This window comes from Gracilinanus agilis, chromosome 1 (assembly GCF_016433145.1).
Source record: "Gracilinanus agilis isolate LMUSP501 chromosome 1, AgileGrace, whole genome shotgun sequence".
In the NCBI taxonomy this organism is placed as follows: Eukaryota; Metazoa; Chordata; class Mammalia; order Didelphimorphia; family Didelphidae; genus Gracilinanus; species Gracilinanus agilis.
Window position 1 is genome coordinate 704,131,915 of NC_058130.1, and position 14,671 is coordinate 704,146,585.

Here is a 14,671-nt window from a genome sequence, read left to right on the forward strand (position 1 = left end):
CTTTCCCAGAGATCTGACAAGTATACTATTCTGTGTTCACTTAACTTATTTATAGTTTCCCTCTTTATATTCAAGTCATTCACCCATTCTGAATTTATCTTGGTGTAGGGTGTAAGATGTAGATCTAAACCTAATCTCTCCCATATTGTTTTCCAAATTTCCCAGCATCATGTCCCAAAAGTTGGGCTCTTTGGGTTTATCACACACTGTCTTGCTGATGTCATTTACCCCAAGTCTATTCCACTGATCCTCCCTTCTGTCTCTTAGCCAGTACCATATTGTTTTGATGACTGCTGCTTTATAGTATAGTTTAATATCTGGTACTGCTAGACCCTCTTCCTTCACATTTTTTTTCATTATTTCCCTTGATATTCTTGATCTTTTGTTATTCCAAATGAAATTTGTTATAGTTTTTCCTAATTCAGTAAAGTTTTTTGGTAGTTTGATAGGTATGGCGCTAAATAGGTAAATTAATTTGGGTAGAAGGGTCATTTTTATTATGTTAGCTCGTACTACCCATGAGCAATCAATGGCTTTCCAATTGTTTAGATCCAGTTTTATTTGTTTGGAAAGTGTTTTGTAGTTGTTTTCGTATAATTGCTGTGTTTGTTTTGGTAGATAGATTCCCAAGTATTTTATATTGTCTAGGGTGATTTTAAATGTTTCTCTTTCTACCTCTTGCTGCTGTGATGTGTTGGAAATATATAGAAATGCTGATGATTTATGTGCATTTATTTTGTATCCTGCAACTTTGCTAAAGTTGTTGATTATTTCTACAAGCTTCTTAGTTGATTCTCTGGGATTTTTTAAGTATACCATCATATCATCTGCAAAGAGTGATAGCTTAGTCTCCTCATTGCCTATTTTGATACCTTCAATTTCTTTTTCTTCTCTAATTGCTATTGCTAGTGTTTCTAGTACTATGTTGAATAATAGAGGTGATAATGGGCATCCTTGTTTTACTCCTGATCTTATTGGGAAGGCTTCTAATTTATCCCCATTGCATAGGATGCTTGTTGATGGTTTTAGGTATATACTGTTTATTATTTTTAGGAAAGGTCCTTCTATTCCTATACTTTACAGTGTTTTCAATAGGAATGGATGCTGTATTTTGTCAAAGGCTTTTTCAGCATCTATTGAGATAATCATGTGATTTTTGTTTGTTAGACTATTGATATGGTCAATTATGTGGATGGTTTTCCTAATGTTGAACAATCCTTGCATTCTTGGTATAAATCCCACCTGATCATGGTGGATGATCTTCTTAATTACTTGTTGGAGTCTCTTTGCTAGTATTCTATTTAAGATTTTTGCATCTATGTTCATTAGGGAGATTGGTCTATAGTTTTCTTTCTCTGTTTTTGATCTACCTGGCTTTGGAATCAGTACCATATTTGTGTCATAAAAGGAATTTGGTAGGACTACTTCTTTGCTTATCATATCAAATAATTTGTATAGTATTGGGATTAGTTGCTTTTTGAATGTCTGATAGAATTCACTTGTGAATCCATCAGACCCTGGCGATTTTTTCTTAGGGTGTTCTTTGATGGCTTGTTCAATTTCTTTTTCTGATATGGGATTATTTAGGTATTCTATTTCTTCTGCTGTTAATCTAGGCAATTTGTATTTTTGTAAATATTCATCCATATCTCCTAAATTGTTATATTTATTGCCATATAATTGGGCGAAATAGTTTTTAATGATTGCTTTAATTTTCTCTTTATTAGAGGTGAGGTCTCCCTTTTCATCTTTGATACTGTCAATTTGGTTTTCTTCTTTCCTTTTTTTATTAGATTGACCAGTACTTTGTCTATTTTATCTGTTTTTTCAAAATACCAGCTTCTAGTCTTATTTGTTAATTCAATAGTTATTTTACTTTCAATTTTATTAATTTCTCCCTTGATTTTTAGTATTTCTAATTTAGTTTTCATCTGGGGATTTTTAATTTGCTCGCTTTCTAGTTTTTTGAGTTGCATGCCCAATTCATTAATCTCTGCCCTCCCTAATTTGTTAATATATGCACTCAAGGATATAAATTTCCCCCTCAGTACTGCCTTGGCTGCATCCCACAGAGTTTGGTAGGATGTCTCATCACTGTCATTCTCTTCAATTAAATTGTTGATTGTTTCTATGATTTCTTCTTTGACTAATTGATTTTAGAGAATAATATTATTTAATTTCCAATTAGTTTTTGATTCGCCTGTCCATGTGCCCTTACTAATTATTATTTTTATTGCATTATGATCTGAGAAGGTTACATTTATTATTGCTGCTCTTTTGCATTTGTTTGCAATGTTTCTATGCCCTATTACATGGTCAATCTTTGTGGATGTACCATGTGCAGCTGAAAAGAAGGTGTATTCCTTTTTGTTCCTATTTATTTTTCTCCAAATATTAAATGTAATTTTTGTAGGACTTCATCTCTCTTACCTCTTTCTTATTTATTTTTTGGTTTGATTTATCTAGATCTGAAAGAGTGATATTTAGATCTTCCACTAGTATGGTTTTACTGTCTATTTCCTTCTTGAGATTTGCCAGTTTCTCCTTTATGAATCTGGTTGCTATGCCATTTGGTGCATACATATTGAACAATGTTATTTCCTCATTGTCTATACTGCCTTTAATCAGGATGTAATGACCTTCCCTGTCTTTTTTACTCATATCTATTTCTACTTTGGCTTTGTCAGAAATCATAATTGCCACTCCTGCCTTCTTTTTCTCATTTGTGGCCCAAAGGATTTTACTCAAGCCCTTTACCTTAAACCTGTGTATGTCCACCCGCCTCATATGTGTTTCTTGTAGACAATATATGGTAGGATTTTGGTTTCTAATCCACTCTGCTATTTGCTTCCTTTTTATGGGTGAGTTCATCCCATTCACATTCAGAGTTATAATTATCAGTTGTGCATTCGCTGACATTTTCGTATCCTCCCCTATTCCTACCCCTTCTTCTTAAACTATTTCCTTTTAAACCAGTGGTTTGCTTTAAGCCAGTATCCCTTATCCCCTCCCTTGATTAAATTCCCTTTCTACCCCCTCCCTTATTACCTTCTTTTTGTTTTTAAAGTCCTAATGAATTCCCTCCCCCTTCTTCTCCCCTCCCTTTTTTGACCTCCCCACTCCCCTGCTCCCCTTGGTTTATCCCTTCTGATTTTCTCAGTAGGGTTAGATAGAGTTTTATATCCCAATGTATAATATAGCTACTCTTCCCTCTCCAGGCTGATTACACTGAGAGTAAGGTTTAAATATACCTCTTAATGCTCTCTTCCTCTCCTTCTTATAACAGTATTTGTCCCCTCCCCTTCCCATGCCCTCTTTGTGTGTAATAGAATACCCTATTTTTCTTATTCACTCAAGTTTCTCTTGGTGTCCCCTACTATTCACCCCCCTCTTTCACACCCCCCATATCATCTTAGACCATTTAGTATTCCATCCTCTCCCTATGAATTATTCTTCTGATTACTATAATAGTGAATAGAGTTCACTACAGAGAATTATACATAGCATTTCTCCACATAGGAATACAGATAATTAGATCTTATTGAAGCCCTTAAAGAGGCAAATTTAAAAATTATGAGTTTTCTTTCTTTCCCCTTTGTTTCTTATTTACCTTTTCATGTTTCTCTTGATTTTTGTGGTTGGATATCAAACTTTCCACTTAGCCCTGGTCTTTTCTGTGCAAATACTTGGAAATCTTCAATTTTGTTGAATGCCCATACTTTCCCCTGGAAGTATATAGCCAGTTTTGATGAGTAGTTGATCCGTGGTTGAAGGCCTAGTTCTCTTGCCTTTCTGAATATCATATTCCAAGCCTTGCTGTCTTTTAGTGTGGAGGCTGCCAGATCCTGTGTGATCCTGATTGGTGCTCCTTGATATTTGAATTGTCTCTTTCTGGCTTCTTGTAAGATTTTTTTCTTTTACTTGGAAGCTCTTGAATTTGGCTATTATATTCCTTGGCGTTGTCCTTTCTGAGTTGAGTGTCGAGGGTGATCTATGGATACTTTCAATGTCTATATTGCCCTCTTGTTGTAGAACTTCAGGGCAATTTTGCTGAATAATTTCTTTTAGTATGGAGTCCAAATTTCTATTAATTCCTGCTTTTCCAGGAAGACCAATGATTCTCAGATTGTCTCTTGTAGACCAGTTTTCTTGGTCTGTCACTTTCTCATTGAGATATTTCATGTTTCCTTCTATTTTATCAATCTTTTGACTTTGTTTTATTTGTTCTTGCTGTCTTGAAAAATCAGTAGCTTCTAATTGCTCAATTCTAGCCTTTAGAGACTGGTTTTTGGCTATAATCTTTTGGTTTTCCTTTTCAATCTAGTCTGTTTGGTTCTTCAAGGCTTCCAGCTGGTCATTTCTGGTGTTCAATTTGCTTATCAGTTCATTTGATTTCTGAGCCTCACTTTCCAATTGCAAAATTCTGCCTTTTAAACTGTTATTTTCTTGCCAGATCTCTTCCATCTTTCTCATCATCTCAGATTTGAACTCTTCAATAGCTTGTGACCAGTTTTCATTATTTTGAGAAGGTTTGGATATGATTACTTGTTTGTTCTCCTTTGCTGTTTGTTCTGTTGTCTGGATTTTCTCTGTGTAGAAGTTGTTGAGTGTTACAGATTTCTTCTTAATGATCTTTCTCTTTTGGGGTTTCAGATTTTGGCTTGCCATTGTTAGACCTGCGCCTTCTGCGCTTTATCCTCACACTCAGGGTCTGTCTGCACTCTCTAGGCTCCCAAGGTCTTAGGTCTCATTGTTCTCCGGGTCAAGCCTCCTGGTCTTCCCCCCTGGTCTGCCCCTCTGCCCGAGGCTCCTTCAACAGTCTCAGGGTGCTGCTTCCACATCTGTGCTCCTGTCTGCACAGGGTCCTCACTAGAGGTCCAAGCCTGCGTTCAAGATCCTTGTCCACACCTAGGGCAATGCCTTCACCCATGCCAGTGCTCAGGGTCTGTATTCAAAGTCTGTGTGCATTCTTTAGCCTCTTGGGGTCCTAAGTCTTGCTGCTCTCAGGAACAGGCCCTGGAGCTGCCAATGACTTAATGGGTGCCCCAAACCTGCTTTATCTCTTGTGCCCTGGCCTTGGCACAGTACATGATGTGTGGGGTGGGGGAGGGTCTTCCTCCGCTTGCGTTTTAGTGAGAGCTGTTTCACCCCTTTATAGTGTGGAAATGCCCTGATTCCACGTACCTTCAATGCTGCGCCCTGTTGTGGGGGTCCCTTCATTCATCTGGATTTGTTTTTATGTCCCCTTGAGGAGTCCTATATCCTTCGGTTAGGAGAGGTCAGGCAGCTGCTTTTTACTCTGCTGCCATCTTAACCCAGAAAACCTCTAATTTACTTTTTTTTTTTATTATTTTTTTAATTTTTTTTAACCCTTGTACTTCGGTGTATTGTCTCATAGGTGGAAGATTGATAAGGGTGGGCAATGGGGGTCAAGTGACTTGTCCAGGGTCACACAGCTGGGAAGTAGCTGAGGCCGGGTTTGATCTCTAATTTACTTTTGAGGAAGTGATCCACTCCATGGTTACAGCTAGGTCCTGAATAACAATAATAATGATAACACTTAACATTTATATGTGTGTCAGGCATTGTGCTAAGTGCTTTATAATTATTATCTAATTTGATCCTCATAACAACTCTGAGAGGTGGGCATTATTATTCTCTCCATTTTATAGATGAGATAAACAGAGGATAAGTGAGTTGTCCAAGATCACAAAGCTAATAAATATCTGAGACCAGATTTAAACACAGGTTTTCCTCACTTCAGGCACACTACAAACCACCTAACTACCCAGTCTGCTAAAGGAGTCACACCCTTATTTAGGAACATAAATTTGGCTACCTAGAGAGCTGAATGGGAGAGGGGAGACACTTGAAACAGGGAGACCATTTAAGAGATTATATGGGGATAGCAGGTGAGTTCCTCAGTGGATTGAGAGCCAGGCTAGGAGGTCCTAGGTTCAAATCTGATCTCAGATACTTCTTAGCTTTGTGACCCTGGGCAAGTCACTTAACCCCCATTGCCTAACCCTTATTGATCTTCTGCCTTAGAACCAATAGAGAATACTGAATTTAAGTCAGAAGGTTAAGTTTGGGTTTTTTTAAAAAGAGACTTTTGAAGAAAGGGGATGAGGGTCTAAACGAAAATTGAGGATATCTGAATCCTAACTGATGTGCTGTTCCTAAACTGACTTTTTTGAATTTCCCAATTTAAATGGAGAAAGGGAATGGTGAATGAGCCTTGTGAGGTGCCATATGCACACCAGAATATACTCTTCTTCCATAAATAAGGAGGGACCTGGGATGGCTGATACCTGTGTAAAAGATGTAAGATAGACTGTCATATTGGTGGAGAAGAGTTTTTGACCAAATGCTCTAGGAAATTTTGAGGAAGTTAAGATCACTTTCAGATGATCCTGGAGTAACTTCTAAGACCCTGATGGCAAACCTAAGACACACATGTCAGTGCTGACACACGTAGCCATTTTCTTTTTTTTAATTAATTAATTTTTTAATTTAGAAGATTTGCCTGTGGTTACATGATTCATTTTCTTTCCCTCTTCCCACTCCCCACCCCCTGTAGCTGACACACAATTCCACTAGGTTTTATATGTATAATTGATCAAGACCTATTTCCATATTATTGATACTTGCACTAGGGTGATTGTTTAGCGTCTACATCCCCATTAATATCCCCATCAACCCAAGTGTTCAAGCAGTTGCTTTTCTTCTGTGTTTTTACTTCCACAGTTCTTCCTCTGAATGTGGCTAGTTTTCTTTCTCATAAGTCCCTCAGCCTTGTTCTGGATCATTGCATTGCTGCTAGTAGAGAAGTCCATTATGTTTGATTGTACCACAGTGTATTAGTCTCTGTATACACTGTTCTCCTGATTCTGCTCCTTTCACTTTGCATCCATTCCTGGAGGTCATTCCAGTTCACATGGAATTCCTCCAGTTCATTATTCCTTTGAGCACAATAGTATTCCATCACCAACAAATACCACAATTTGTTCAGCCATTCCCCAATTGAAGGGCATGCCCTCATTTTCCAGTTTTTTGCCAGCACAAAGAGCATGGCTATAAATATTTTTGTACAAGTCTTTTTCCCTATGATCTCTTTGGGGTATAAACCCAGCAGTGGTATGGCTGGATTAAAGGGCAGACAGTCTTTTATAACCCTTTGAGCATAGTTCCAAATTGCCATCCAGAATGGTTGGATCAATTCACAACTCCACCAGCAATGCATTAATGTCCCAATTTTGCCACATCCCCTCCAACATTCACCAGTTTCCTTTGCTGTCATGTTAGCTAATCTGCAAGGTGTGAGGTGGTACCTCAGGGTTGTTTTGATTTGCATTTCTCTAATTATAAGAGATTTAGAACAATTTTCATGTGTTTGTTGATAGTTTTGATTTCTTTATCTGAAAATTATCTATTCATGTCCCTTGCCCATTTGTCAATTGGGGAATGGCTTGATTTTTTTGTACAAGTAATTTAGCTCCTTATATATTTGAATAATTAGACCTTTGTCAGAGTTTTTTGTCATAAAGATTTTTCCCCAATTTGTTGCTTTTCTTCTAATTTTGGTAGCATTGGTTTTGTTTGTACAAAATCTTTAATTTAATGTAATCAAAATTATTTATTATATATTTTGTAATTTTTTCTAGCTATTGCTTGGTTTTAAAATCCCTCCCCTCCCAAAGATCTGACAAGTATACTATTCTGTGCTCACCTAATTTACTTATAGTTTCCTTCGTTATATTCAAGTCATTCACCCATTCTGAATTTATCTTGGTGTAGGGTGTGAGATGTTTATCTAGACCCAATCACTCTCATGTTTTCCAATTTTCCCAGCAGTTTTTGTCAAATAGTGGATTTCTGTCCCAAATTCTGGGCTCTTTTGGTTTATCATAGACTGTCTTACTGAGGTCACTATCCCAAGTCTATTCCACTAATATTCCTTTCTGTCTCTTTGCTAGTATCATATTGTTTTGATGACTACTGCTTTATTCTACAGTTCAAGATCTGGTACTGCTAGGCTACCTTCCTTCACATTTTTTTTCATTATTTCCCTTAATATACTTGATCAATTTTTTTCTTCCAAATGAACTTTGTTATATATATTTTTTCTAGTTCAATAAAAATGTTTCTGGGTAGTTTGATGGGTATGGCACTAAATAAGTAAATTAATTTGGGTAGGGATGTTCATTTTTATTATGTTAGCTCATCCTACCCATGAGCAATCAATGTTTTTCCAATTGTTTAGGTCTAATTTTAATTGTGTGGAAAGTGTCTTGTAGTTGTGTTCATATAATTCCTGTGTTTGTCTTGGCAGATAGATGCCTAAGTATTTTATATTGTCTAGGGTGATTTAAAAACCCTTACCTTACATCTTAGAGTCAATCCTGTGTATTGGCTCCAAGGCAGAAGAGTGGTAAGGATAGGCAATGGGGGTTAAGTGACTTGCCCAGGGTCACACAGCTGGGAAGTGTCTGAGGCCATATTTGAACCTAGGACCTCCTGTCTCTAGGCCTGGCTCTCAATCCACTGAGCTACCAAGCTGCCCCCTAGGGTGATTTTAAATGGAATTTCTTTCTAATTCTTGCTGCTGTGATGTGTTGGAAATATATAGAAATGCTGATGATTTATGTGCATTTATTTTGTATCATGCAACTTTGCTAAAGTTGTTGATTATTTCCACAAGCTTCTTAGTTGATTCTCTGGGATTTTTTAAATGTACCATCATATCATCTGCAAAGAGTGATAGCTTGGTCTCCTCATTGCCTATTTTAATACCTTCATTTTCTTTTTCTTCTCTAATTGCTATTGCTTCTAGTACAATGTTAAATAATAGAGGTGATAATAGGCATCCTTGTTTCACTCCTGATCTTACTGGGAATGTTTCTAATTCGTCCCCATTGCAGGTGATGCTTGTTGATGGTTTTAGGTATATACTGTTTATTATTTTTAAGAAAGGTCCTTCTATTCCTATACTTTCTAGTGTTTTCAATAGGAATGGGTGTTGTATTTTGCCAAAGGCTTTTTCAGCATCTATTGAGATAATTATGTGATTTTTGTTGGTTTGCTTGTTGATATGGCCAATTATGTGAATAGTTTTCCTAATATTGAACCATCCTTCCATTCCTAGTATAAATCCCACCTGATCATAATGATCACCCTCATGATCACTTGCTGGAGTCTTTTTGCTAGTATTCTATTTAAGATTTTTGCATCTATGTTCATTAAGGAGATTGGTCTGTAGTTTTCTTTCTCTGTTTTTGATCTATCTAGATTTGGAATCAGTACCATATTTGTGTCATAAAAGTAATTTGGGAGAACTCCTTCTTTGCTTAATATGTCAAATAATTTGTTTAGTATTGGGATTAGTCGTTCTTTGAAAGTTTGATAGAATTCACTTGTGAATTCATCTGGTCCTAGGGATTTTTTCTTAGGGAGTTCTCTGATGGTTTGTTCAGTTTCTTTTTCTGATATGGGGTTTTTAAAGCATTTTATTTCTCCTATTGTTAATCTAGGCAATTTATATTTTTGTAGATATTTATCCATATCACCTAGATTGCTATATTTATTGCCATATAGTTGGGCAAAGTAGTTTTTAATAATTGCCTTGATTTCCTCTTCATTAGAGGTAAGGCCTCACTTTTCATCTTTGATGCAGTTAATTTGGTTTTCTTCTTTCCTTTTTTAAATTAGATTGACTAGTACTTTGTCAATTTTATTTGTTTTTTCAAAGTACCAGCTTATAGTCTTATTTATTAATTCATTGTTCTTTAACTTTTGATTTTATTAATTCTCCTTTAATTTTTATGATCTCTAATTTAGTTGTCATCTGGGGATTTTTAATTCGTTTGCTTCCTAGTTTTTTTATTTGTATGCCCAATTCATTGATCTTTGCCCTCCCTAATTTGTTAATATATGGACTCAAGGATATAAATTTTTCCACTGAGTACTGCTTTGGCTGATTCCCAAAGATTTTGGTAGGATGTTTCATCATTGTCATTTTCTTCAATGAAATTATTAATTGTTTCTGTGATTTGTTCTTTAACTAACTGATTTTGGAGAATCATATTATTTAATTTCCAAAAGATTTTTTATTTGCCTCTCCATGTGCCCATACTAATTATAATTTTTTTGCATTATGATCTGAGGTTAAATTTATTATTTCTGCTCTTTTGCATTTGTTTGCCATGTTTCTATGCCCTAGTACATGGTCAATCTTTGTGAATGTACCATGTGCAACTGAAAAGAAGGTGTATTCCTTTTTGTCCCTATTAATTTTTCTCCACATATCTATTACCTCTAATTTTTCTAGGATTTCATTCACCTTTCCTACCTCTTTTGTATTTATTTTTTGGTTTGATTTATCTAGATCTGATAGAGGAATGTTTAGGTCTTCCACTAGTATAGTTTTACTATCTATTTCCTCCTTGAGCTCTGCCAGTTTCTCTTTTAGAAATTTGGATGTTATACCATTTGGTGCATACATGTTCAGTACCGATATTTCTTCATTGTCTATATTGCCTTTCATCAGGATGTAATTACCTTCTCTATCTCTTTTAACCAGATCTATTTTTACTTTGGCTTTGTCAGATATCATGATTGCAACTCTTGCTTTCTTTTTCTCAGTTGAAGCCCAATAGATTTTGCTCCAGCCTTTTATTTTTACCCAATGTACATCTACCTGCCTCATGTGTATTTCTTGTAGACAACATATGGTAGAATTTTGGTCTCTAATCTACTCTCTTATTTGCTTCCATTTTATGGGTGAGTTCATCCCATTCAGATTCAGAGTTATAATTATCAACAGTGTATTCCACTACATTTTAACTCCCTCTCCTTGTCCTGCCCTTTCTTTTTTCACTATTTCCTTTTAAATCAGTGGTTTGCTTTTAATCAGTTCCCCTCATCCCCTCCCTTAGTTTACTTCCCTTTCTGACCCCTTCGTTTTTGTTCCTCTCTTATTATTTTTGAGGCCTATTAAATTCCCTCTGTCCTCTCTTTCCCTCCCTTTTTGAACTTCCCTGCCCCTCTACCCACTTTGGTTTTTCCCTTCTGACTTTCCCTGTAGGGTAAGATAGAATTTGATATCTCAGTGGAGCTAGGTGCTCTTCCCTCTCAGAACTGATTCTACCAAAAATAAGGTTTAAGTATTTACTATTAACACTCTCTTCCTCCCCTTCTCATGTACCACTTTGTGTGGTATAGATTAACCTATTTTTCTTCTTCCTTCAAGTTTCTCTTGGTGCCATCTTCTATTCTCCCCCCCTCTTTTTTTGCATATCATCTTAGACCATTTAGTACTCCAACCTCTCCCTATGAATAATTCTTCTAATTACTATAATAGTGAATACAATTTTTGAGAATTATACAACATTTCCCCATAAAGGAATACAAATAATTTGATCTCATTAAAACCCTTAAAGAAGCAAATTAAAAAGGAAAAAAATAATTTTTTTCATTCCCCTCTCTTTCTTATTTACCTTTTCATGTTTCTCTTGATTTTTGTGGTTGGACATCAAGCTTTCTGCTTAGTTCTGGTCTGTTCTTCACAAATACTTGGAAATCTTCTATTTTGTTGAATGCCCATACTTTCCCCTGGAAGTATGTAGTCAGTTTTGATGGGTATATGATCTTTGGTTGTAGACCCAGTTCTCTTGTTTTTCTCAATATTGTATTATAAGCCTTGTGGTCTTTTAGTGTAGAGGCTGCCAGATCCTGTATAATCCTGATTGGTGCTCCTTGACATCTGAATTGTCTCTTTCTGGCTTCTTGTAGCACTTTCTCCTTAACTGGGAAACTCTTAAATTTGGCAATTATATTTCTTTGTGTTGTCTTTTGAGGATTTAGGGTAGAGGATGATCTATATATTCTTTCAATGTCTATTTTTCCCTCTTGTTCAAGAACATTAGGGTAGTTTTCTTGGATAATTTCTTGTTGTATGATGTCTGTTTGTTTCTGATTTTTCAGGAAGACCAATAATTCTCAGATTGTCTCTTCTAGAAATAGTTTTCTTGGTTCGTGTTCTTGTCATTGAGATATTTCATGTTTCCTTCTATTTTGTCATTCTTTTGACTTTGCTTTATTAGTTCTTGCTGTCTTGCGAGATCATTGGCTTCTACTTGCCCAATTCTGGTCTTTAGAGACTGCTTTTCTGCTATAATCTTTTGATTTTCCTTTTTGACTTGGTCTATCCTGTTTTTCATGGTTTCCTGCTGTTTAATTTGGGTCTCCAATTTGCTTATCATTTTGTTTGATTTTGGGGTATCTTTCTCCAATTGGGAGTTTCTGTCTTTTAAACTGTTATTTTCTTTTTAAGCTATTTCCCAATTTTCTGGCCAAATCTCTTCCATCTTTCTCAGGATCTCAGATTTGAACTCTTCAAGAGCTTGTGACCAATCTTCATTTTTTTGGGAGGGTTTGGATGTGTTTGTTTGTTCTCCTCTGCTGTCTGCTCTGTGGTCAGGATTTTTTCTCTGTAAAAATTATCGAGTGTCAGTGCCTTTTTCTTGTTCTTTCTGGTAGTTATTTCTTGGGCATTGCTTACCATCACTATGCTGGTTTTTCCTTCTCAGCCAGAAGTCTGAATGAGGCAGGCAAGCTCTCTGTGTATGAAGCTTTTGAGCAGTTTTTTCTTGAGGTTACTTTAGGAGTCTCAATGCAGCTTCTACTGTCTGCTAGGCTTCTGCTGTCTGCTTCCCCTCTCAGCTCTATTCCCGTGCCCAAGGTCTGCCCTCTCTAGCCTTCTAGGGTCTCAAGGCTAGCTGTTCTCAGGGTCAAGTCCCTGGTAGTCCTAGTCAGCTGCCAAGACCCCAGCTTGCTTCTCTGACCAAGGCTCCTTTTTGAGTCACAGCACACTGCTTCCACTACCTGTTGCCCCTCAGCTCTAGATCTGTACCCAAGGTTCACACTCAAGGTCCACGCTCAAGGTCCATGCTCTTTAACTTCTTGGGGTCTCAAGTCTTGCTGTTCTCAGGAGCAAGCCCCTGATACTCCAGTTAGTTGCCACAAATTTAGAAAATGTCACATGCTTGCTCTAACTCTTGTGAGCTGGCTCTGACTCTCACTCTTGCACTGTAGGTGGGGTGGTGGAGGGTTGATCTAGTGTTTTAGTGGGAGCTATTTCATTCCCTTATAGAATGGAAATGCCCAAATCCCATGTACCTGCGATGCTGTACCCTAAATCTGTAGTCATTTTCAATGACACAAGGGTGCATACAGAGAAGTATGTTATTTAAACTATAAATATCACAAAATTATGGGTTTTTTCTCAAAGTGACACACCACTGGAGTTATACTTGCTTTTTTTGGCAAATTTTGACACACCAAGCCTAAAAGGTTACCCATCACTGTTCTAAGACATAGGAGGAGATAAGCTTGAATGAACAAAAGTAGAGAGCAGGAAACAGTTAGTAATCCAGATGGCATGGAATTTAAAAGGCAATTAACATGAAATAAACAGGGGGGTGGAGGAGGGGGGAGGGGAGTCATCAAAAAACAAATTTTGGGGGCTCCTCACAAAAAGGAATATACATTTCTAGAGATCAGCGAGGTGAGCTCAAGAAACCACTTCTTCCATGAAATAGTCAACGTGGAAGCTAGAAGCCCCCAAATTTGTAGAACCCCTGTTTAGTTAACTGGAAGGTGAAAGTCCAGGGTTTGACCTCCTGAGTGCTGGTTCTTCTCTGAGGGAAAGTCCAACTTCACTATTCTCAAACTAACAATAGGCCTTCAAGGAGTTTAGGTGGGGATGGCTATTCCCACCAGATGTTAAGTACCTCTTTTGTCCCAATGGTTTCTCCCCTTAGGTCAGGGTCCTTTACCTTGATGGCCCAGCTCTAGGCTGAGTCTTTCCCTTTTGTGTTCATTATAAGGCATCAGCTGCTCATTATTATTCTTGTTGGGAATTCCTCATTTTCCTTTGTAAAGTCAATCAACTATCCCTCTCCTCCTTAGTGCCCATGTTCCCCTAATAAGGTATTTTAGCTTCCCCACTTCAATGCCTCCTCAGAGTCATCATGTAGCACAGTGTCACTCCCAGGGTTCAGGGCCCAGAACATCCAAAGTTCAGTCCTCCATCTCTGCATGGGCCTGTAGAGTCAAGCTCTTTGTAGAGGCCTATTCAGCCCTTTCCTTTAATTATCCCTTTCCTTAATTAAAGAGTGGTTTTTCTGACTATTTCATAGTTCTGTGTTTTTTTAAGTCAAAAGCTTCCAGAATTTCCCTTTTCTTAAGCTTCTTATTTGACTCCCTCCTACATTAATCTTATTCCAACGGAAGTTGCACTTAATTTTAATTGGGTTCTTATCTGCCTACTTTTTAGGGAGACCTGCTCTCCCACAACCTCCCATAACCTCTGCGAAGCGACTCTCCCAGAGTCACACAGCACCAGGCTGCTGCGGAAGCGACCCCGAACAGGCCAAGGGAGATAAGGACTTTTTCTCTGAATAGAGGCATGGAGGGAGGAGGCCGCGCCCTCCACCACCCCCCACCCCCACCCAGGGGAGTATCCCGCACAGCGTCTTCAACAGCACGATAACGCCAAAGCGCACGCACCGCGGGGAGGAAGTAGAAGATCTACAGCCCCGCAGTTCTCCAGTCTTTGCTTTGCGCCTGCGCGCCCGCAGAGTGCTGATAGGGCGTGGATGGGAGGAGTGGA

At 37.6% G+C, this 14,671-nt stretch overlaps 1 protein-coding gene across 1 annotated transcript in view; it reads left to right on the top strand.

Moving 5' to 3' along the window:
• Positions 1-14,463, top strand: part of LOC123255992 (tonsoku-like protein) — a 41,846-nt gene extending 27,383 nt beyond the window's left edge. The window contains exon 24 of the mRNA XM_044684697.1: positions 14,389-14,463. Within this exon, the coding sequence (XP_044540632.1) occupies positions 14,389-14,463 (75 nt within the window). The remainder of the gene's footprint in view (positions 1-14,388) is intronic.
• The last annotated feature ends 208 nt before the right edge of the window (positions 14,464-14,671 follow it).